This window comes from Miscanthus floridulus, chromosome 4 (assembly GCF_019320115.1).
Source record: "Miscanthus floridulus cultivar M001 chromosome 4, ASM1932011v1, whole genome shotgun sequence".
Classification (NCBI taxonomy): Eukaryota; Viridiplantae; Streptophyta; class Magnoliopsida; order Poales; family Poaceae; genus Miscanthus; species Miscanthus floridulus.
Window position 1 is genome coordinate 117,335,087 of NC_089583.1, and position 23,791 is coordinate 117,358,877.

The 23,791-nt window shown below is 44.0% G+C and overlaps 1 protein-coding gene and 1 pseudogene across 9 annotated transcripts; one reads left to right on the top strand and one right to left on the bottom strand.

Annotated features, from left to right (window-relative positions):
• On the bottom strand, nucleotides 1–3,124 carry LOC136552811 (uncharacterized; annotated as a pseudogene).
• A 6,185-nt stretch (nucleotides 3,125–9,309) lies between these two features.
• Nucleotides 9,310–19,374, top strand: LOC136552812 (uncharacterized). Of its 9 annotated transcripts, none has more exons than XR_010782881.1 (7): nucleotides 9,310–9,714; nucleotides 10,151–10,351; nucleotides 10,482–11,061; nucleotides 11,225–11,399; nucleotides 12,370–12,495; nucleotides 12,725–12,796; nucleotides 12,918–13,282. XR_010782881.1 is itself a non-coding variant. In XM_066544381.1 (7 exons), the coding sequence occupies exons 2-6, from the start codon at nucleotides 10,312–10,314 to the stop codon at nucleotides 12,745–12,747; spliced, it is 888 nt and encodes a 295-aa protein (XP_066400478.1). In that variant the 5' UTR covers nucleotides 9,310–9,714; nucleotides 10,151–10,311; the 3' UTR covers nucleotides 12,748–12,796; nucleotides 18,896–19,374. The 9 variants fall into 9 exon arrangements, 7 of the variants coding, with proteins under 7 accessions (XP_066400478.1, XP_066400480.1, XP_066400479.1 ...); XM_066544381.1 differs by lacking the exon at nucleotides 12,918–13,282 and adding an exon at nucleotides 18,896–19,374 and having other exon boundaries at nucleotides 10,482–11,005; XM_066544383.1 differs by lacking the exon at nucleotides 12,918–13,282 and adding an exon at nucleotides 15,705–15,772 and having other exon boundaries at nucleotides 10,482–11,005.
• Nucleotides 19,375–23,791: the final 4,417 nt, after the last annotated feature.

The window sequence follows — 23,791 nt, forward strand, 5'->3', positions numbered from 1 at the left end:
TTAAATATCCTTGGCTGCATCTAGAACTTGTAGTAGTAGTAGTTGCGCATGGAGACACATGTATTCGAAACAGGTTCTACAGGGAGACATTGTTTGAATTAGTATCATGCGCTAATAGAAAAGAGTTTATAATGCATTATTGAAAAGAGTTCAAGTTACATCATCGTCACCATTCTCAGCACGCTTTTTGCGGATTGCTCGAGCTCGATCAACTTGAGCCATAGTCACACCCACTTTTGGAATACAGTTGTGCCACCCGAGCTCACCCATTGGAAAGAACAACGGGTATGACAGTGGGTCATAGCATGCATTATATGAGCGGATGTAGTGTATAGACTGATCCTTCCCTTGTAGGAGAACACTATGCTCGAATTGGCCATGACGCCCACTCCCCTCAACCCAGACGACGGCCACCTCTGATGTCAATGACACGTTATATGTTCTCTAGTCAAGCCGCTGGTAAAGGTTCAACTCGACCCGGTAATCCTCGAGGTTTTCAACGTGTCCCATACTCCTTAGTTGTTGAGAGTAGGGATTCCCATTAAAGATACTAACCAATTGCTCTATAACTTCTCTATCTCTTTGGGTGCATTGCTCATAGCACTTGCTCATTCGATGCTCGAGGGACGGATTGTCGTCATAAAAATAAAGCTCGAGGTGTCTCTTTTCGACACCATGCTCTTTACCAAATGATCGTATGTTATGGTAAATCTGTCCATGGGCATAGAATGTGTAGACACCACAGATTTGTATGTTAGTGGTCACATGATCTAGGTGGTAGTACAGAGAAGTGAAAGAGAAGTGGCCATTGAAATATTTGATGTTTGCACAAAAGTGCCTAGCATCAGCGTCCGAGTTTGACCACAACCTCATGAGATCTGGTGGTGTCTTAGGAGTTGAAAGATGAATCTTTCCACCCCAACAACAGAATCTGGGTGGTTCACCCTCGAATTTCTTTGCATTGCAGTGCTCGCAGTTCAGCACCGATGGTAGCATGTGTGACTCTGACGGGACATTAGCGTAAACCCTATCGTATGGACCTAGGACATTAGGCTCACTGTTCTCTTCCTCATCCATGTCAAGAATGTTCTCAACATCAGTTCCATCCTCGTCGTCTTCTAATAAAATGTTGATGTGTTACGACGCATTGAAAGAAAGTTTATGAAAGAATGTTTTGACTATTACACGATGTACCTTGTCCGACGAAAAAGTATGCCTCATCCTCTTCCTTGTCCTCCTCAAATATGACATCCTCATCACAGTTTGTGCAACACGGCCACATATATGATGAGAGAAACATAATGGCATACAAAAAACAAAAAAAGGATAAATTTAATAAAGAAAATATCATCCTCAACCATAGAGTCTGGCGTATGAGCTTGTGCACCGTTTGGAGGCATTGAAGAGGTACCGTCAACTATAGATGGTTGTTTCTGTGTACCTGTGTAATTATTAGGTGGTGGAACTAGAGTTTCCTGAGTGACACCACCTGTAGTAACAAAAGGTATGAGTTTTTAGAATAGAAGAGCGAAGGTGAAAGTACCGACAATATATACTGATCAAGGCTAATTACCATTGTAAACCACACTCGGTTGAGTTGGGTCATTTGAATCATTGCACTTTTCATCTGCACACCCTCTAGCACTTCTTCCATTGTTTGCTTCAAAAGCCCGATTGCGACAGGATAGAAGGGCATTTCTCTCTCCAGTGGTCACTCGTTGCCTATGTATGGTCAGTGTCGCAGCCACTTTAGGGGTCTGGACTTCTAGATTTTGAACTGCAGTCAGCGTGACGTTAACAGGCGTGCCCCTCAATTCGCGTATTTCCATCTCGTGTGAAGGCGCTTCATGCGATTGAGGTAAAGAAGGAAAAATAAACTGAGGGTTAAAGTGAGGGCTCTCCAAGGCTATTGAGTCTAGATATAAATTGTTGGCTCGGTGTTCTCTCACCATCCTATTGTATTTTTTCTTGCTCTCTTTTCGTTTCAACTCTTTCTCTTGTGGAGTCGTTTGTAGTTTTCTTGTAGCATTTTTCTATGCATACAAGTCACGCCGTCTCTTATTTAAAAGCGCCTTTTGTTCAGGAGACATTGCAGCCCTTCATGCTATATCTAGCTCACGCTTACGCTCTTTTGGACACGTGATAATATTGTCGATGGAACTAGATGCATTTACAACATCTATATATAATAGAAAAGTACGGTCTCAAATAAAATACAGAAGGGCACATATTGTAAGAACATTAATTTATTATTACATTGTCATGAACCACAATTGGGTTGCCCACTACACTTTTTTTTCTCAAATAGATAACATTAATGAAAAAAAACAATGTACCTGGGTTTAGATCAGGTGATGCATCAGTCATGCCAATCATGCCACTTTGATCTATACATTTATCAGAGTATTCATCTACATATATATAATAACATGATATTAACCTTGGCCTCGGCATCATACAAACACAAGAAAAAATAATTAGTATTTAGGAAAAAAACCAAAATGGTACATGTGTTATCTTTATCAATCTTCATGGGATTGTATGAGTTGTTTTGATGTAGCCAGTCACTATCTTCATAGACATCAGTGCTTTTCGCGGTCAAATCAACTCCAACTGGTACCACATAGTATTCACTATATATTAAATAAACTAAAAATGGCAACACCGAATTCAGAAAAGCAAAATCAAATTTACTTGCTTTTTTCTGATGATATCGTTCACGACGCTTTGTATTTTTTCATTTCTTTCTTCCTGAGTCATTTCCGCCAATCGTGCCTTTTCCCTTTTCCTTTTTAGCTTGGTGGCATCCGCGTTTTTCTTTGTCTTAAGATACTTTTCCCTAAGTTTTTTTTTATTTTTTTCATCCCTTTCTTCTTGAGTCAGTGATGCATGTCGTGCTTTTTTTCTTTCTCTTTTACGCTGCGCACGTTCATCTATTTACGCTTGTGAATTTGATGTTGTATGGTCACCTGTTTGAAAAAAAGTTGATAAATATTTGATTAATTACCATAAATAATACAAGTGAATGCGTCTATGGACATGAGTATAAACAATTACCTCCATTCATGATGTTTGTCAAGTCTTCAAATGGTGCACGACCTTCATTATTTTGCATATGTTCCATTGTGATTTCATTGAACACAAAATTGACCAATAAATTCGTATTATCAAACTTGTCGATGAGAGCAGTGATAAAAACTTCCATTGACGCTAGAAAGAGTGAAATACTCCCTCCGTCTAAAAAATATACTCTGACTAAGTTTGTATTAGAAAATACTGATATTCATGATACAAAATAAGTAACATTAGAGACACATGCTAAAACTATTTACTACCTGAATGGGCGTCGCCTCCTATCGTGCCCATTCAGGATCCTATTTACTACCGAATGGGCAATTGTTTTTAGGTCCTAATATCAATTGATAATTATGTAACACCTTAACTGGTATATGCCTGTGCGCGCAATGAATCAATTCTTTAAAAAATGTTCAGTACAAAAAAGCAGGTAGGTTGTCTGAATATATGGTAAGGGAAAGTCTTTTTCTATGGCAATCAGTACAAAGTTGCTTATCAAGTATGTCAGTGTGTTCCTCTAGGTTCGTGCGTGTTCATTTCCTTCTGAGCTGGATCTCTTGATTCGTATGGCAAAAAAATATTAATTCTAGTTCGATGCTTCTATTTCCGAGGTGCGCATTTTCATTTATAAGGTGAAAACCATTAGTGGTAGCATGCAGGTTCAGAGCTGCTGCAAGACTGACAACAGGTAGGTTTGCAAAGCAATGGATTCAAATTTGAAAAGATCTTAACAAACACAAACACTCACTGTATCAAGAATTTCATAAGCATCTAAGCTAAAGTGTATTTATTCCAAGGAGTTTTCATATGGCTTCCACAAAATATGGGAGTTAGTCTTTCTTCATCAGCCATCTCAAGTAAGAAAAAAATTATTTTTTTCTTCTCATGAGACTAATTTGATAACAACACTCCTCAAATTGCATATATTAAAATATTGCCCTGGATTATACTACAAGCAACAAGCGGTACTAAGATGATTAAAAAAACATCAGTTCATCAGGTCATGGAGCTCGAGCAAGCACCTTACATATATTTTTTCTTGCTAGCTCCTATTTTGTTTCAGATTTGCTTCTACGCCCTGTGCCTGAACTACCTGCGAACAGAGATAGTATTTGCACTCGATTATTCAAGAAGCAATCTGTTGTCTCCCCATGAACACCCACCCATTCATAAAATTATGTAAACAACTACAGACTAAGCCCATCCAGTGCCTTATCAACATATCTATCTATATTTTTAGATCCAGAAATGCCAATAATCTTGGCAGCTAACCAATATTCCCAAGGAACAACTAATATCTTTCTAAATCAAAGAGAAGGTAGGCACTATGCCACATAGATTACAGTGGAGGAAACACTGCAGAATGACGGTATAGTGCCCCAATATTATATATTTAAACCTCATCCCAAAATAGATGCAAAATGACGGAAACATACACCACACTGCAACTCTATTCATTAAAATAAGGGCAGAATGACATGAACTCGAATCCTGAGAATTCGGGTGGCGCTTTACTCACCAGCCGATGCTCTTCCTAATGCCCTCGAAAATGTCAGCACTGCCCTTAGCCTCCTACTCCCATTAGTGGTAGCATGCAGGTCCAGAGTAGCTGCAAGACTGACAACAGGTAGGTTTACAAAGCAATGGATTCAAATTCGAAAATATCTTAACAAACACAAACACTCGCTGTATCAATAATTCCATAAGCAAATTGACTTGACAATCACAAACACTCAATATGAAGGAAAGACAAGCTCGGAATTTTGCAATCTTTAACAAACACCCAACTCGTGCAGCAGATACAACACACGGTTCAATTATCAAAGATTGAGCAATCAGATAAGTCCGAAGATTGAGCTCAGTCTTTACTCTATCTATGAGCTCATGACATGACATGCATATGAGGTTATGGCGATGAAAATCATCTATGTTATTGTGCTTACGACCCAGTCAAAAGTGAAAAGTTAAACAATTTCAATACCAGTAGGGATGGAGCTTCATTGGACCAGAGTTGGCCATAGCCCCTCCTGGATTTAAACAAGCACAAATAAAAGATGAGGCGAATCTTTTGGCTGGCCATACGCAAATAACCAATTTCTCAATGTATCAGTCTAAGAAATAGAGTGTATTCTTATCTTTTACTCCTAACAAATCTATCATAAATAGGGCAGCAAGTTCACTATATCCACAACAATCATACCACGAACTTGCAGAACTATCAGCTGATCTCATACCATGAACTTGTTCGCACAACCAATAACTTCACTGATGATAACTTGCTAGGGCAAAATAAATTTTAGTTGCATGGAGGTTTTTTCAGTATTTTAGACAGCTTTCTCTACATACAGCGACGGAGCTGCCCTAGGGGCGTGGTGGGGTGGCCGCCCTAGCTACCGACGCCGTAGCCGCAGACCATCGAACCCTCTTTTCTGCAGTTCTGCCCTATCTCTGGCGACCGACTGCCGATGACGCGAGGCTGAGCGCCATGGCGAGCGTTGAGCGGTCAGGTCCATGGTTGCTGGCTTGTTGCTCCCTGCTGGGCCTTTTTGTCAGTTTAGTCTAGCCCAATAAAGGCCCAAATTTGGTCCCTAGTTCCTGAATCCCAATTGGTCGAGCGCATCCTCATCTAGCCGCATCGAGCACGCGCCGCCGCCTGCCGCCACGACACTGCTGCTACCCTATCTACCGGCTGCCACCAGACGCTAGCGGCCGCCGACCAGCCACCACCCACCTGGCGGCGGCCCTCCTGACGCCCATTCGCCCGTCGACAGCCGCCAGGTGCCTAGCCTAGCCCAGGTGCGCCCGCCGTCTACCGCGGTTCGAGGAGCAGGAGCTGCCCACTGCCCCACTAGAGCTACTGATGGAGGGAGGAGGAGAGGAGGAGGGGGTGAGGTGCAGGAACCTGACGCTAGGGCTGGCCATGGCCGCGGACAAGTTAGGGGCAGAGGAAGGGTAGCAGCTCCATTAACGTCAAGAAAGGGATCTTCAAGGAACTTGGTATTGATAAAGTTAAGAAGAGGTTTGATGAATATATGAAAAACCGAAGAGTGAGCTTGCCAAAGAGCTCTCGATGTCATCAACGTTCTTAGTCCTTCACCACTAGTAAGTGTATTCTCATAATGTCCACTATTATTTGAGGGCTACCATCGTTTTATTGTTATTCACTAAAACACTAATTGATATTCATTCAATCTACAGGTTCAATCAGTCTTAGTTATTTGTATTTTGCAATGTATGGATCAACTGATCAAGAACTACTAGTTTAATCTTCAAATTTGTGATAACATCTTGTGTTTCTTGTCTACTTTTCGCCATAACGTGTGATTGCAGTGTTTTTGCCATGATTTGTGTGATTGTAGTATGCGAATGCGGTGCGTTATGAATACGTTGTCTTTTTGGTTCATTTCCTTGTTGAACTTCGCCCCACCTATAATTTTTTCTGACTCCGTCACTGTCTGCATATATATAGTTAAGCATAAAAAAACACCTCAATAAAAACTGTACATACAGGACCATTAATCCAAAGTATGTATTACTGCTTACAATGGAAAATATGTTGTCAAGCATTTATAGTTGCCAGGATAAGCTTATCCACTGCGAGGAACAAAATGCAGGCAGTATGTGCATGTGCAGATTGGGTGGGGGTGATGTCAGATTAGATGAGACCTAAAGGAAGAATCTAAAGATTTTAACTTAATTACCTTGTGTCTCAGGTTTGGTCACTCAACAGGCATCTAGGAGGGCACTCAACACTCAACAGGCACCTGGCAGAGATACAACCTCATTAGTTTTTCTTCTGGAACGACTTATGGACACAAGAAGCATTTTTTGTAGACTCAGAGCAGCAATAACACTGCATTAGAGAAGTTAATAAGCTGATCACAATGGCAAAATTTTCAAAAAAATGCTACCACTATAGATACCTATGTCTGATTAAACTTTTAACCTTACTAGGTAGCGTGCCCGTGCATTGCTACGGGATAACTAAATCTTTTGTACTAAAAACACACGAATCGCACGATAAGATAACAATACTGTTAAATTAAATATCGACGTCAAAGTGACATTTAATTCAAAAAGCAAAGTTTGTGAAATTAACACAGTCACGGAGAGCGCGACGTGGTAAGCTCACAAACTCAACGGTATAGACTTTTTCGTGATACGGCTAAGATAATATTTTATATCGGCAAAAAGAATTCTACGATATCCATTTCTTTCATGTGTCAATAAATCCATAAATAAGTTCCGCTGCATCTTTATATAATCATGTACACACATGTTCGAGTATATATGTAAATAGGTTCATGCCCGTGCGTTGCTATGGGGCAGCTAAACTTTTGTACTAAAAATACACGGATCGCACGATAAAATAACAATACTGTAAAAGTATATGACCGACGTTAAAGTGATATTTAACCCAAAAAGTTAAGTTCGTGAAATTTACACAGTCACAGAGAGCGTGGCGTCGTGGCTCACAAACTCTACTGTGTAGATCATTCCATGATGCGGCTAAGATTATTTTTATATCGGCAGGAAGAGATTTCCGATATCCATTTCTTTCGTGCGCCAACAAATCCATGAATAAGTTGTACCTCAGAATGGCAACGGGGACCTGATCCCCGATTCCCCGCAGGGAATTCTTCCATTAGGGGACGGGGATGGAGAAAAATTTATCCCCACGGGGATGGATTTGGTAGAAAAGTTGTCCCCGTCGGGGATGGCGGGGACGGGGATGGTTCGCTGATCCCCGACCCCAATCCCCGTTGACCCGCCCCGCGAAGAAAGCACCAGACGACGGCCAGGTCGCCACTCGCCTGGCCCATGTAAAAGGCCCAATAAGTCATGGAGTATATAATGCACCGTTCCAACCCTAATTCATTCTTCAATCCAATCCGGCCAACCCTGTCCTCCAGCCGTCGCGCCGCCTTCTGTCTCGCTCGGCATCTCGCACTCTCGCTCTCGCACGCTAGTGGTCGCGGAGGCCACTCCCAGCAGCTCGCCCGTCAATACCTTGCCGCAATCCTTCCTCCTCCTCTCCTTTTTACCCCCAGCTTCCCTCGTTCGCGTCGCCTCGCGGCCGCCGCCGCCGCCATCCCTCACCGTCCTCAGATTCCACCGCATCAACGCCAAGCTTTCCCCACCACTCCTCGCGGCATCCCACGGTCGTCTCGGCGACTTCCACGGTTATGGTGACTCCGACGGCAGCGATGGAGGAAGTGGAGGCGATGGCGGGAGAGGAATGGATTCTCCTGACCCCGACGATAGGTGGTGGCGGCGGCGGCTCCAGGCCCTCCACCTGGAGTTCCTCCTCCTGTTCCTGCTCCTCCAGTCCGGCGCTCGCTGGGGCCCTCGGCAGCTCCGGAGACGACACGGGGGGCGTGTGGGAGGTGAGGGGCGGCATGCGCACTCGCCTCGTGCCGGACCCAGCCTAGACCTCCTATTTTGGCAGCAAAGGAGCTGTGAGTTGTAAAACGAAACGATCTCATTTCATATTGATTCAAGATGCGTCTGTGGTGAGCATTTCTTCTTCTAGATTGTTGATTTGAGGAATTCTTTTCCAAGCTTATATCGCGGGGACGAGGACCCCGTCGGGGATGCATTCCCCGCTCGGTTTCGGGGATGGGGACAGAATGTCCCCCGTGAGCTTTCGCGGGGACTGGGACGGGGAAAATCTTCCCCCGCGGGGACGGGGATGGGAGGACGATCCCCGACGGGGAATTCCCCGTTGCCATCTTTAGTTGTACCACATCTCCATACCATCCTGTATACGACGCTGGCAAGCGAATTAGCCCCAACTTATGTAATTAGTTTTATAATTAGGTCATATTTAGTCCTCCCAATTGATATCTAAAAATTCAATGTGATAAGGACTAAAGTTTAGTCCTACGATTCAAACACCCCTGACTCTCGACTCCCGCTGGCTGCTCACTTGCACCACCATGTCTATGTGTTTGCACGTATATACTCTAATACCAGAACGTCTAAGATAGTCTTTATTGTCCACCCTTTAAAAATAACATCTCTCCTATAATAGACCAATCAAAATTGTATTATGTCCCCCTAGAAAAAAATTCCCCGCTGAAAACCTCCAACTATTGTGCACCCAGAAAAATACACAATAATTTATCTGCATTAAAATCAAAAGCTAATAAAACACCTAAATAAAATTCGATGACCACGATTAGACGTGGAATACCAACATTCTCACCCGCGGCCTCCTCGCACGCCGCACCTTGCCTCGCCCCGTTGAGATTTCGAAGCGCCGCCGTGTCGTCTTCTGAGTACCGGAGGTCGTCGTCGACTCGTCGTCCTTGGAATGGCTTTGGCTTCCTTCGCTGGGGGGTTTTCTTTCTTCCCGGCCGACTCTGTTTCTTCGAACCTTCTTCTTCCAGTCAGTCGTCCTTGGGTCCTTCTCCTCTTCTCCACGCAACGTAACGGAACAATTCCACCCATACTGGAAAACAGGTGAATTTGGGAAAGCAAATCAAGAAGAAGAAGGTTATGGCGTCCATGGAGGGCCTGATCGAGTTGATGAACTGCATCCAGCGCGCCTGCACTGCCCTCGGAGACCACGGAGGAGAAAGCGACTTGCCCACCCTCTGGGAGTCTCTCCCAACCATCGCCGTCGTCGGAGGCCAGGTGCTGCTCGTCTCAATTTCTCTCCAGACCTCCGGTCCTCCATCCTCCCATCCAGATGCTCGCTCTTTTCGAAATTAATATTTTTTGTGCCAAGTCAAATAATGTTAAGTTTGTCCAAATTTCGTAGAAAAGAACAGAAATATTTATGTCGCCAAATTATCACTAGATGTATTATAAAATATATTTTCATAACTTATTTATTTGGTGTCACAGATATTGTTATACTTTTCTATAAATTTAGTTAAACTTAATTAAACTTAAAGATAATTTGACTTTAGGTGCTTCTAAAAATTGGTTTTATTTTTAGGATGAAGGGAGTATATATATGTTATTGATTGATCACTTTATTTGAGGACAGCATGCATGATATAGCTAATAACTCTGCATGGTCCGGTTTACTGATCTACCAGCAATATTTTTTTAATCCGTGCAACAGAGTTCGGGCAAATCCTACTTGAGAGCATTGGTCCCGTTCGCTGGTCTGAAACTTGGCTGAAACTGGTTGAAAACACTGTTTCGGCTGAATTGTTGTGAGAAAAAAACACTGTTTCGGTTGAAAAAAGAAGTCGAACAAGTCGAATATGGGGTAAGCCGAATATGGCCATGGTTGGCACCGACTGTCTTCCCCGTGGATCGGGTCAGTTCAGCTTTTTGCCCTTTTCAATTTCATTCAATCCCCAACATGTTATAGTTCATCACTTAATTTCTTAAGCAAAAAATTAAGGAATGAACTTTCTCTGAGTTGTATAATAATAATATGTATACAGGAATTGTCACGCGAAGGCCTTTAGTGCTACAGCTGCACCAGACAGAAAATGGATCTCAAGAGTACGCAGAGTTCTTACATAAGCCGAAACCAAGGTTTTCAGACTTTGGTGCGAACCTCACCCTAATTTTGTTTGTTTGTTTGTGTCCTCTGTCCACTATGGATAAAAATTATCACACCAGACAACTCTTTGTGACCTTCCCAATTTCTAATTCATGGAAACTTGTTTGTGTCCTCTATCTGTCGCGACTACGATTTAACGCTCGGAGCCAATCATCACCGAATAAAAAAAACACGTTCAAAACCTTCCGGGCTGCCGCCGCGCCGTTCGACGTTGAAACATTTCGATCGCCCACGCCCACGCCCACACCCTTCGTGGAGAGGAGGAAGCCGAGGTGCCCGTATGCGCCCACGCCCTTCGCGGAGGGGAGGAGGAAGCTGCAGTGCCCGTATGTCGCGGCGTGGCGCCGCCGATCGCCCGCGCCCACACCCTTCGCGGAGGGGAGGAGGAAGCCACGGTGCCTGGTGAGCTGGGTCTGAACAACGGCGAGATCCATGTGACCGTCGACGACATTGCCCATGTACTTAATTATAAGTGCAAATCTCTCAAATATGCCATGAATCTTAGTCACTGCAATTTGCTATAGCATCTTGCTACTCAGAGCGACGACCTCGCGTCGTCGCACAATGTGCAACCTTCATCTGCCTAAACGATGGCACGCTTTCATTGCTATATTGCCTCAGTTTGCCGGACCTGGTGAGGAAACCCTGCTGCCTGTCGCTACTGTCGGCTGGCCGGCCGGCCATAATCCCGGCGCCGCGATGAACGCGCAGCAGGCCACTAAACTCGGGCGGCCCGGCTGCATCTACGGAGTAGCCGACAGAAGATCTGACCGGCCACATCTCATTGTCATCGCAGGTACTTCACAATGTCTACTATCAGTATCATAGGGACTCTGAAGTCTGATCATGAATGATTTCCAATATGACAAATGCTCTGCATTTGTTCGAAAAACTCTAGGAGTGAAAAGTTACAAAAAAAAATTAGCAACGAACCAAAGGAGCTTTATGGCTTGACCCTAGCAGCTTGGCCTGCAGTTAACACACTATGCTACTATAAAAAAACTAGAAAACGTGTGCTCTGTTTGGTTTCAGTTTCAGTTTTAATCATGTGCTAGAATATGATAATATGCAAAAAAAAATTACATTGAGTCAAATAAAGTATCTTCGTAAATATGGAGCCTTTTTCTTTCTCAAGTTTTTTCATATCAGAAGTCACTTCTTTTTTCCATCATCTAATGGATTATTTGTCAACAATATTTTTTTCATTCTAGATCAATATGTACCAGTGCCGGTGCAACACTGCAACTTGAGTGATATAAAAAAATACTAAATAATATTCATGTGTTGCAAATGTCAGAATTCCTTTTATTTGTGAACTGAGGTACTAATTGTTCTGAATTCAGATGGGACAAGAGTAACTATCCCATGATCAATAATCCTGGTTTGTTCTAATTGTTCTGAATTTCATTGCATGACTATGATGAATGCTTGAGCTACATATCAGTACTCACTTTTGGGGTATGTCTATATAAAAGAAAAATAAGTAGAAGGAAAGAGGAAAAAGATATACCTCCCTTGCATGTTTTTTAAGATCCTACTATGTGGTCCTTCTTGACTTTCATGATTTGAAGTTCTAGTCATGTGCTCTATTTGGTACTCTGGTCACAGATTTAGTTACTAGCATAGCTTATAGCTAACACAGATATGTTTCTGGCTTAATTTTGATGCAAGGTATGCCAATTTATGAGTCTGTTAAATTTGTATTTGACACATAATGTCAAATTAGTTTTGTGCCAAACCAAATATTCACTTAAATTTGTACCCAGTTATCTTATCTTGGATGAAACCCTGCTGCCCGCTGCTACTACCAGCTGAAGATCATCGCTGGTACTTCGCAATGTCTATGCTCGGAGATACACGCGATGCGCTAAGCGATATCACCAACATCGCAGGTATGCTTTCAGTATAAACAACACTTTTGTCTGAATTATGACATCTGAACTTTTGGATGTTTACACAGACACCTTCATTCAGCGGGTTGAATGGAGATGTATCATTTTACTTTGCCAAACTCAAAGCACTCGAGTATTTGTAACTATATGTTTTTAGTCACGTTAATTCTACAGTGAATTTTAGTCAGTGAAGATAAATTTGTATTTTTGAATTCTGATATATTTTCAGGGATTTATCACACAATAAGTTAGAGGGCTCAATTCCTGATGTCTTTTCACAACTGCCATCTCTCATGGTTATGTGAGTTTTCTGATCCCTGATGACTTTCATGTCTTAGAGTTTAGCTATAAATAATTGCTAATGCTAATCTAATCATTAAACACTACTAAAAATGATTTTTAGACTGGTCCATAATTTTTAGGACTACACTACTTGATTTATGGTGGAGGCAGACACCTGCTGGATGCTCAGCCTGCAGCACCAGGATCGCCGCTGCCATTGCTTGCTCTTTGCGAGCTTTACTGTTGGGTACGATTTATGAATGGCACGTGTCAGGAGTTGTTACGACGAGAAAATTAATAATTTAGCTTATTATCTTCCATGTACAACTATCAACTTCACTGAGGATGTGATTCTTGGCGAACATTTTGAAGAGCCGTGCAAATAAATGTTTTGATAGCTTCCCTAAAGACCTCCAAGTCGTGATTAAGGACTTAGGCATAATGTAACTTAGATGGTTAATATGAGAAATAACTTTACTATGCCTTTTTATGCAAAAGTGTTTCTCAGATTGTAAACATGCTCAAATACAATTGTGTAAAAGTTGAACTATAGAAAAAAATCATTGATTGTTTTCGTGTGGATACCCAAGATAAAGGCGTGGCGTTAGCATGGGTATTATACTAGTAACTTTAAGGTTGTCATTTGTGTATGTTATAGGATTGGGATGCTTTGCACTGATCCATGAGGGTGTCCATGAGAGTCAAAATTTTTGATGCCATTATGATGTCTAAGCTTACCAATCAGACAGAGACGAACTTGATTGTTAAAATATTTTCAACACTGCTTTCATATACTCCCTAGGTCCCAAAATAGAATTCATTCTCGCTTCCCGAGAAGTTAATTTTTTTTAACTTCGACCAATTATATATAAAAGAATATTAATATTTATAATACATAATTATTATCATTACATAGAACATTGAATATATTTTCATAATAAACTTATTTGGAGATATAAATGGTGCACATATTTTTTATAAACCTAGTCAAAGTTGAGAAAGTTTGACCTACACGCATCCCATAACGACTTATATTTTAGGGTAGAGGAAGTATATGCTGATGGGAGTAGTCAACTAGAAGTGGTGATGAACACAACAATACTTTCATATTATATGCTAATGGGAGCACGAAGAAACGCAGGAGAATGGACCTATATACTAATGGTGGGAATATTCGTTTAGAAAAAATTACAGAAGGTTCACCAGCCTCACCATGTATAACCTACACATCTTTTATTTGGCACCACTGATGTTTCCTTCCATGCATGATTATTATTTTCTTCCATGCATGATTATTGTTTTCTTCCATGCATGATTATTGTTTCATGCATGATTATTGTTTCATTCCATGCATGATTATTGTTTTCTTCCATACATGATTATTGTTTCCTTCCATGCATGATTATTGTTTTCTTTCATGCATGTGGTCTCAAGTGATCGATTTGTTTTCTTCAAAGTAGACGGGGATCGTAGGGATGGCAGTTTCTTTTTCTATCGCGCCTTTCCTTTTCTCGTTCGCCCATTGGACAGCGTGGGAGGTGGGATCAATCGTATGGGGTGGCAGACAGACCAACCAAGGCAATTGTCGCACCAAAATAGAGTCCACACTTTGTTCTTTTTAGTTGTAGGAGACATCAAGACATACCATCTAAGATTGGTAGGTTAGATGTTCACCAATAATCCAATATATTGTTATAATAAAGTCTAAGCTAGGCTTGCTAGGAAGCTTATCATGGGATATTATAGTTATCTTCATCTAGATGCAATGTCGCGTACAATTTAAATTTATCTTCAAATTGCTATGATCTCTGCAGGAGATGAGAAGTGACCAGAGATTTACCATCCAGTCTATATTATCAGATCGTGCAGTCCATATCAGTCTATATTAAACTTCTCTAAGAAAAAATAGTGTGCATGCAAGTCATAAAGGATACAATATCAATGAACTCCTTGTAATAAATAATGATGCAATAACAGGAAGAGTTAAACTGTAAAAGTCCATTGTAGATACTGTAAATATGCTTTTAAGTTGAGTTTTCTTTCTGCCATAAGAGAGACTTGGTATTCCAACTCTAGACGGTCTTGTTAATGGTAAAAATGGGTAAGTCAATATAAGGTGCTATGACTTTTTGGATATGATTTATGGTTGTTAAGGAACCATATGCATTATGACATAATGTTTAAACCCAAAACATCATACAAAATTTTCAACGATGAGTAGCACATTCGTATTGGCATTAATACATTGTAATGGCTCCATCCCCACGCAAGTAGCATGGCCTGCCATGAAACAAAAAACAAAAAAAAGATAGATTCCATGTACATTGTCTAGCAATTATATCGTTCTCAAAATTTATCAATTCCAGTAGGTCAAACCAGCAGCTGACCATCTCGTGCAGCTCCGATATCTTGGTAAATAGGAGAAGGGCAAGGGGATCCTAGTTCCCAGAAGAGAGGGATTCACCCGGTCAAGATCTGATTTGGAGAAGAGGTTGGCGGTGGTGCCTTCTAGCCTGTCGTGTGCACCGAAGAAAGCAGGACAGGGCAAGCAAGTAGGACAAGGCAGTAAGACTGATATGTCACCCTTCAACTGATCCTAGCTAAGATCCCTGAAAGACAATAAGACAAAGAGTAGTACATGAGAAAACTTGCCCAAACTACAACCAAAGCCATTCTTAACATAGCACAGACCAATGATTATAGTCAGACCATTGAATACTGAATTACTGGTAGTTAAGAAAACAGACAAAATCATGTTACATAGAAAACTGAATTACTGAACACTGACAGCCAAATACCAGGCATGGTTATATAGTTTTTGTCATTATGAGCCACACTCTTAACATTGTTTTTGGTAATGGTACAACATACATTTAAACTTTAATTATCATGGTTATATCTTTTTTTGTTCCCATTGCAATGGACAGGCAAAGTACCAAACAGCTACACGTGAACAAAATAGAAGTGATAATGAGGCACTCAATAATTAGTGAAATGGATCCCAGTCATCTTTAGCTTCAGGTTAGTAGTTGCTAGCCTGTAGGTTACTATGAGTTTCTTATATGTGACAATTGATGCATCTGAAGTTCTGAACAACTGGGCACATCTTCTTCATGTCTGTTAGCTTCTGCAGGTTCAGTATAACCGAGCACAACGCTTTTTTTTAAAAGAAAAATGAAATCTGGGAACAATATGCTTACTCTGAAAAAAGAAGATATTCTACTTCAGTTGAGCAGTGCGGATTGTGGAGCAGACCAGCAACAGCATGGGAAGGGGATGAGGTTGAGATGTCAAGGTAGATGCGTGGACTATGTAGCTGAAGTTGGGACCGATTGGTGCTGCTTGCTCTCCTGGACCACTTGAGCTTGGAGGTTGGAGCGAGTCGACCGCCCGAGAAGGAGTAGCAGCTGCCGCCGCCGCTCGGATGTACGCGTGCCGCCGCCCAAGCTGGATGGAGCAGAGCAGCAGCAGTCGCGGCCTCAATGCGCACGCGACGCCGACGCCACCCTTGATGCACGAGCCTCCGTCGCCGCGCTGATGCACGTGCCACAGACGGACTTCACCAAGATGCAAGCCGCTGCTCCCGCCCAGATGCGGATAAGTGAAAACCTCCCTCCTGTAGCCGTCCGGGGATGCTAAAGCCGGCCGGCCACGTGCTAAGAAGCGAGAGACGCGGAGGGGAACCGGGGGCGGCAGGAGGTGAAGGCGGCGCACCACGCTGGTGTATGCGGTTGCTTCATCAACCTAAGCCACCCACTTCGTCGGCGCGTCCTCGCCCGCCAGATCATGCGGACGCGTAGGAGGTGGAGGGACGGGAAGCGGATGTGCTGCTGCCTACGGGGGCCAAAGTGGAGGCGGGGAGTGGCGGCCGTAGGTATGGTGTCGACGGTCACCTCCGCCTCCGGCGTGGGTGCGAGCCACGATGCAGCAGTGGCCGCAGCTGTGGGCGTCGGGGTGGTGCGGGTGGCGGCGTGGACCTTCAGGATGGGCACCTACGGCGGAGGATCTAGTGTGGGACCCGTCCACGTGGGGATAAGGGAGGGGGCCGCTCGCGTCGGCCCGCCCGCCCGCGGGGGCGCTGTCGCCTATGCCCGCCGCCTCATCCACGACGCTTCTTCCCTTCCTGGCCGACCTTCTCCGCCTCAACTACGCCGTCTCCGACCAAGCGCCGACCGGATCCGGCTTGGTTGCATCGCGCCCCGCGCGAGCGCCTGAGAAACCGACGGTCCCCGACGACCTTCTCCGCCTTAGCCACGTCGTCCACCGCGCCTGGTCCACGCCGTCCGCTCGCGCCGATGCGGTGGCCGATGCGCACGGCGAGGGGCACGACCGCATGGTGGAGAGGGATCTCGCGAGGGGGAGAGAGCGATTGGAGGTGTGACTTACGCGAGCGATGAGGCAAAAAAATTTCTCGCACGGGCGAAGGCAGAGCGACGAAGCGAGCGAGGTATCGCACGGGCGTGGGAAGACGAACGAACCAAAACAAATGTCGCACCAAAAAAATATCCATGCTTTGTTCTTTTTAGTTGTAGGAGATTAAAAAAGTTTGTACACAAGCCATTAAAAAAGTTGCCCAGCTATTTCGTTCTTGTTCTGTTTATTTTTTGCTGTTTAGTACCCCTTACATGTGGCATCGGCCAGTGAAATTGCCCATGTTGCCTTTAGACGATGGAGACCGTGTTGACTACGATTGACCGCCACCTCAGTTTTCTTTCTCTCTGTGTTCCTCCTTATCTTTCCCCCCCCCCTCCCATGACGACCCCGACGCTCCTATGCACCGCAACGCGGCTTGCGCGTCTTCAGCACCGTGCCTGGTGGCCCGGCCCCACGCCCCAGCACCTCCTGGCCTCGGCCCTGCCCTTCGCCCCTAGCGCCTCCCGGCCCTGGCCCCGGCACCGCCCTACACCCTCGGTGGCGACGGCCCGGCCCCGCGCCCCCGGCGACCGCACACGCTCTATGCCTCGCGCCAGTAGCCGTGCCCGGCCGCGTGCCAGCGCCTGCTCCTCGGCGACCCGACCCGCGACTCGGCCCGACGACCTCCCAGACGGTCGTGTGGCGAACCCCGACGGCCCCGCGGTCTCGCCCCGAGCCCCAGCGCCCCCCGGCAGCCACGACCTGTGCTCCAATGACCGCGCGCCCACGCGTCGACAACCTGGCGGCCGCATCCCGAGCTCCGGCGGTCACCTCTCGAGATCCGACGGCCACGTCCCAAGCTCCGGTGGCGGCGTCTCGAGCTCCAGCGTCACGTCTCGACGGCCACAAGCCTGCCCAGCGGCCACGCGCTTGCTTGGTGGCCGCGAGGTCCGGCAACGACGTGCCTTCTTGGCGGCGGTCGCGACTCTCCCCTGCGCTCCCCTTCTTCTCCGAGAGGGGCACATGGGGAGACAAAGAAAACTGAGGTGGCGGTTAATCATAGTCAACACGGTCTCCACCGCCTAAGGCCAACATGGATAATTTTACTGGGCGGTCCCACCTGTAAGGGCTACCAAACGGTGAAAAACAAACAGAATAAGGACGGAATGACTTATAAGGCAAAGAAGTTTAGAGCAGTGGTACATGTGTGCGGTCAACTTTTTTTAATGGTTTGTGTGTAATTACAAACTTTTTTAATTGCATACAGGTAAAAGGCTCAGGCGGGCGAGTGAATCCTGTGTGAATTGGGAGGGGAGAAAAAGGGGCCGAGGAGGCCTCGCCTTGCTTTTGAGCTCTTTTCTTTTTCTCCAGTTTCTTTTGGTCGTCTCCTTTCTCTTTTCTAGCCCTGTGCCCCTGTGTGTGTGTGTGTTGTGCTGTGCTGTGCTTTGGTGAGGGGAAATGGGGTGGTGGGGTTGGGGTGGCACAGCACAGCACAGCCCTGCCCATGGTGACACACACTTCTTTTGTTCTTGGCTTTGTTGCCATCTATTTGGTCTGGTCATCACTTTGCTGCAAACCTACAAAAACATACCATAATAACTATGTCATGTGTATGTGTTTACTTGAATTCCCTCAGAACGTTGTCATGAAACATGGTCAGACACAAGCAGAGGCAGGGAAAAATATTTACCACTGCAATTTTTCAGCAAGAATGCCAAAACTAAATCCTAATAATAATGTTCTGTTGTTTCATTGCTTGTTACAGAAATGTACAGGGTGAGAATTTGTGGCGCTGTCTGACTGATCTCACTGTCACTGTTGCCTCACCAGTTCGTCACCCCTCCCCGAAAAGGCCACGAGCACAGGCTGTCCTTGTGAGCTCCTCCTCCAACCTCCTAGCTAAAGAATTGAGCAGGGGTGGAGGAGTAATGGAGGCATCAATGCTGCTTGCTCGCCCCCACCTTTCCTTTCCTTGTGGTGCTTCGTCCAGGTCCATCGCCTCCACCTCCGCGAAGCAAGTTGACTTGGAGACATGGGTTTGGGATCTCCGATTCGCCTTCTTCTTCAGATCTGACCTGACCGCCTTCTCTTGTCACTGTAATCTTTCGTCAGAGTTTTTAACTGGGGAAGCTGCCATCTTTTACTAGTAGAGAGTACCTACCGGTTCCTCAGAATTTGCTAACGAGGCAGGTAAAAACTGAAGATTTGTATAAACTTCTCCAGACGTCACACGGATTAACAACCTCCGAGCCACATTATCGATGACTCCTGTGGTGTTTGTTTTCTTTGCGTGAAGTTATCGTCGTCATGGTCTCGTGGGACATCACACTGCTGTGCAGGATAAGAAATTCAGTTGTTTTTTGAGGTAGCAGGGCCTGTTCGGCTGGTATTAAAGCTGACTGATAAGTCGGCTGAAGCTGTTTTGTTGTGAGAGAAAAATACTGTAGATTCTAAGTCGGCTGATAAATTTAGGGCCTGTTCATGCATGTTAGGACTAGGGTTGCCACCTGCTTAATTTCAGGTTTTGCATTGGTCCAACCAGCATCGTGCCCATGCATGGCATTCAAACTCTCATGCTGCTACCTGACAGTTTCCTGAATTTTGTTTTGCTCAATAGCTTGTGCAAGTACTGTATAAATTACTAGCTGTACATCCGATCAGGCACTAGAAATCAAGGGAGTTTACATGGGTAACTGAAACAATTGAGAAGCTAGTGCTTGTTGCCATTGCTGGCATGGGGCACTGTGGCACCACATTCACCAAATCCCAGACGAGCCAAGCAAATAGGGCCCCCCTCTTGTTGTAAACAAGCAACCAGAGAATATATTTGTATATATATAACTACCAACATTGCTTTCATCACCCACTAACTGCTCAAGCAAATTGCTTCATCAATTTGCTATAATGCACTTTATTTCTGGGCGCCCACTTGGGAATTGCCGACTGAAAACTGAGAAGGGCATATTTTGGGCGACAATGCAGTTGAGGAATAAAGAGAACAACTATATCAGCACTACAGACATACATATACATATGTAACAGTAGTGCACTAGAAGCTATGTACACAAAAACTCATGACTTTAGTTCTTGTTTTGCACTCTGCATTGATCCTTGGTCCAGTTGATCATAAGATATGGATTTGGCACGGTCCAAGATAGTCTTGCTCAGATTCCCTGATATAATAATGCCTTTCAGTTGGTCCCGATTCCAAGTTGTTTATGCAGGCCTAGAACTCATGATTTCGGGAGTTCTGAGAGTACTAACCTGAGTTTAATGTAGCAATCATCTCGCCTCCAAAAGAGTGGGCATATATTTCTACTCATTGAAGTTTGTTGCTACCGTTGGACCTTGAAATATATAACTATTTCTGAAACCTTTTGGAAACCCTACAATGATGCTTCTCATCTCTTCAGCTTTCCTGTAAGTTTTGTTTTAACAGCACAGCAGGGGACTTGCATCTGCGATCATTTTGCTTGCATGTATCAGTAATTCCTCAATATTGTCACACCTGATCAATAGTATGTATTTTATATCATAGCAGCCCCCCCCCTCTCCAACCCAAAAAACACATAGTAGTTGGCCAAGGATATATAATAAAGATACAGGAACATGTGCTAACATGGACCAGGGGCTACTTTCATCACATTGCAAGAAATCCCCTTTGCAGATGAGCCATGCAATCCTTCTGGATTACAAACAAGGTCCTCCTATGATTGCAACTATTTCAGTACTTGTCATCATCTGTGTGACATTCTCTGCTTTTATTTCCATTTTTTGTAGTAGAAAAAACAGTGGTTAGATAGTTCAAACAGGAAGCAAGCATGAAGCATTACACCAGCAAAATTATCTGCTAGTGGTTCCTGCACAAAGCAGATGACATCCTAGAGTAGAAGGCTATCCACTTTCTTTCGGTAGATCATTTTCACTGACACCATAAGCTATCCAATCTTTTTTTTTTAATAAGGAAAAGTCATCTCCGAGATAATTCAATAAGGCTAATTTGTAGAAGTACTGCCTGTAATATCATTTAAAACTGAGGCACTACAATTTATCAAATTTATCTCTTTTCAAGACCTGCAAGTAGTGAATAAACTTCCACTGATATGCAAGACTGGTTGCAACTTGCAACTACATCAGCTGATGGAGTCCAGTGACTAGTAGGAGTAGCTGATGACATATATATAATTTGATATTTGATCTGTCTTTGTAGGGCATACTATGTGCGATACAGTTTCAGTCAATGTCTCTACACTACCTTACTACCAAAAACGCGTTAAACAGCGAATAACAATTTTAACACTACTACCAATCAATGGGCTAACATGTGTAGATTAAGCAAAGCATATGCATGACCAGGCATTAAAATCCCAGTTCAGGCGACCTAGCAATCTACCTGCAGCTTTTCTCTACTAAAAAAGAAATCTTTCTGTTAGGGGTTGTAGCTGTACATACTACGGATACTTTATCACAGAGGAAGCATGATAGTTGTCCATTCTGTTGGACATGTACGCAGCAACTACCCATATATGATATATGATATATCCTTGTACAGCAGTATAGGAGAGGGCAGCACAGCTCATCTGAACTTGCACTGGGGACCCATTCAAGTGATGAATTGAAGAAGCTCTTTTTAGTTCTTCCAGCCAGTCCTAAACATGCATGCTACAACAACGCATTGACCTGTTATATTTATTTGCAAGCTGCCATGGCTGATGGTTGAGTTGAGCACTCCACTCACTGGTAAGTGGTGACTACTGACTACCAAACTGCCACGAACCATAGGAAAATAACCTCATGCCATGTCAAATTCTCCATCTTTAATTCAGTGGCCTTGTTAGTTGCACTGTTAAACACAGCAATTAGTGCAGTTTCTGCCACAAGAAACGGCAAATTTCACTTTTCAAGTACTTGTAGATTGTTTGAGCCCCACAGGTTGGCAGTGTGAGGTCACAAGTTTATCATCACTGTGGCGTCCATGTCATGCCACTATCACCTCCAAAAGCTTACATCCGAATCATACAAAATTTCCAGTTCCTCCAATCATCTTTTCCACATTATTTATGTCTATGTCCCCAACTTTTCCATCCAGGACACTGATACATGAACAAAGACCAAGTTTATCAACCTTTTTGACCAACCGGCCGGCCGCCGGCACCGGCGAGCCGGCCGGTAGCCTTCCTGTCGCCATGCCGGCCGGGGCCAGTTGGATTTTCTTCATGCCAACCTCACCTGCAAAAAAATGTATGCATTGTGGTGGCCTGGCCTGGTCTGGACTGGACCAAGCTGGTAGAACAGCAGGGGTGGTGTCACCGGCACACCTCATCTAGTCACCTGTTATTAAGGTAGTGTTTAGTTCCCAAAATTTTTCAAGATTCCTCGTCACATCGAATCTTTGGACGCATGCATGAAGCATTAAATATAAATAAAAAATAAAACTAATTACACAGTTTAGACGAAATTCACGAGACAAATCTTTTAAGTCTAATTAGACTATGATTGGACACTAATTGTCAAATAACAACGAAAGTGCTACAGTATCATTTCGCCAAAAATTTCGCCAACTAAACAAGCCCTAATACTTCTCACAAATTGACAAGTAACCAATAGATCTTTCTTGCCTGTGTTGTTGATCAGATCAGTCAGTTGGTATTTGGGCACCACAGTTTGGTGCCTGCTTCTACTAGTAGCCAGCTACTGGCTACTGCATATAAGTGCAGGGATTCTCTGTGCCTGTATTCCAGACAAGAGGAGGCTGTGTGGCCATTGGGGTGAGACAGTTCTGCATGTAATGTAACATTGTATTGCATGGCTTTGTTATCATCAGGCAAGAACTGTGCTGTACTCTAATTCGTGCTACAGAGGAGCCAGTTTTCAGGTAGGTGGATTACCACATAAACAACAAGCATGTTTGTTATGGTCTTATGGAGGCAGGCACGTGCCTTGCATAATGTAATGGCATGGAATTCTTCTCTCATGTGGATTATACACCCAATCATTGGCCAACCAATCAACCGCTCTTTATGTGTTTATATGCTAGATGTTTTGGGCTTTTGGGAAGGGAATCTCTGCAGCCAGTCATGCAAAGTGAGTAAACAATGGAAGAAACCTGAAGCCCTATGCAATGGAATTCAATGCTGCAGCTGCAGAAGGCTGTATGTTTGCTTGCCATGGCACCCAACCGGTGTCTGGTGAAGATAGAGAGATCTCATTGTTGCTTCCTTCCTTTTCACTTTTGCTTTTTAGGCTCAGTACCCTCCAGTAAATTTTGCTCTTCTTTTTGTGCACCTTTCAGGTTTTTGGATGGATGCAGCCCTCTTTCTTGGCATCCTCCTACCTTTGACCTCACCTCCCAGCATCGGATGCGCTGTAAAAAGGGGAGGCTAAAAGAAACTAATCAGCCATAATGCCTTTTCTTGTATGATCCTGAAAAGCGCAATTGTATATTCAGTGAACCTCATAATAAGAGGCACTGTCGGTCACACTAGAACATACTAAACCCTAAATTACATTAGGTAGATTAATCAATGACGAGTCGGACCTCATAATACATGCCACCGTGAAAAAAAGGGTCTCATCGATGGTGAACTCTTATGCTTCCTTTGGTCACAACTTATAAGCTATGCCGATGGCTTTTTTTTAAAACACTTATATATATAACTAC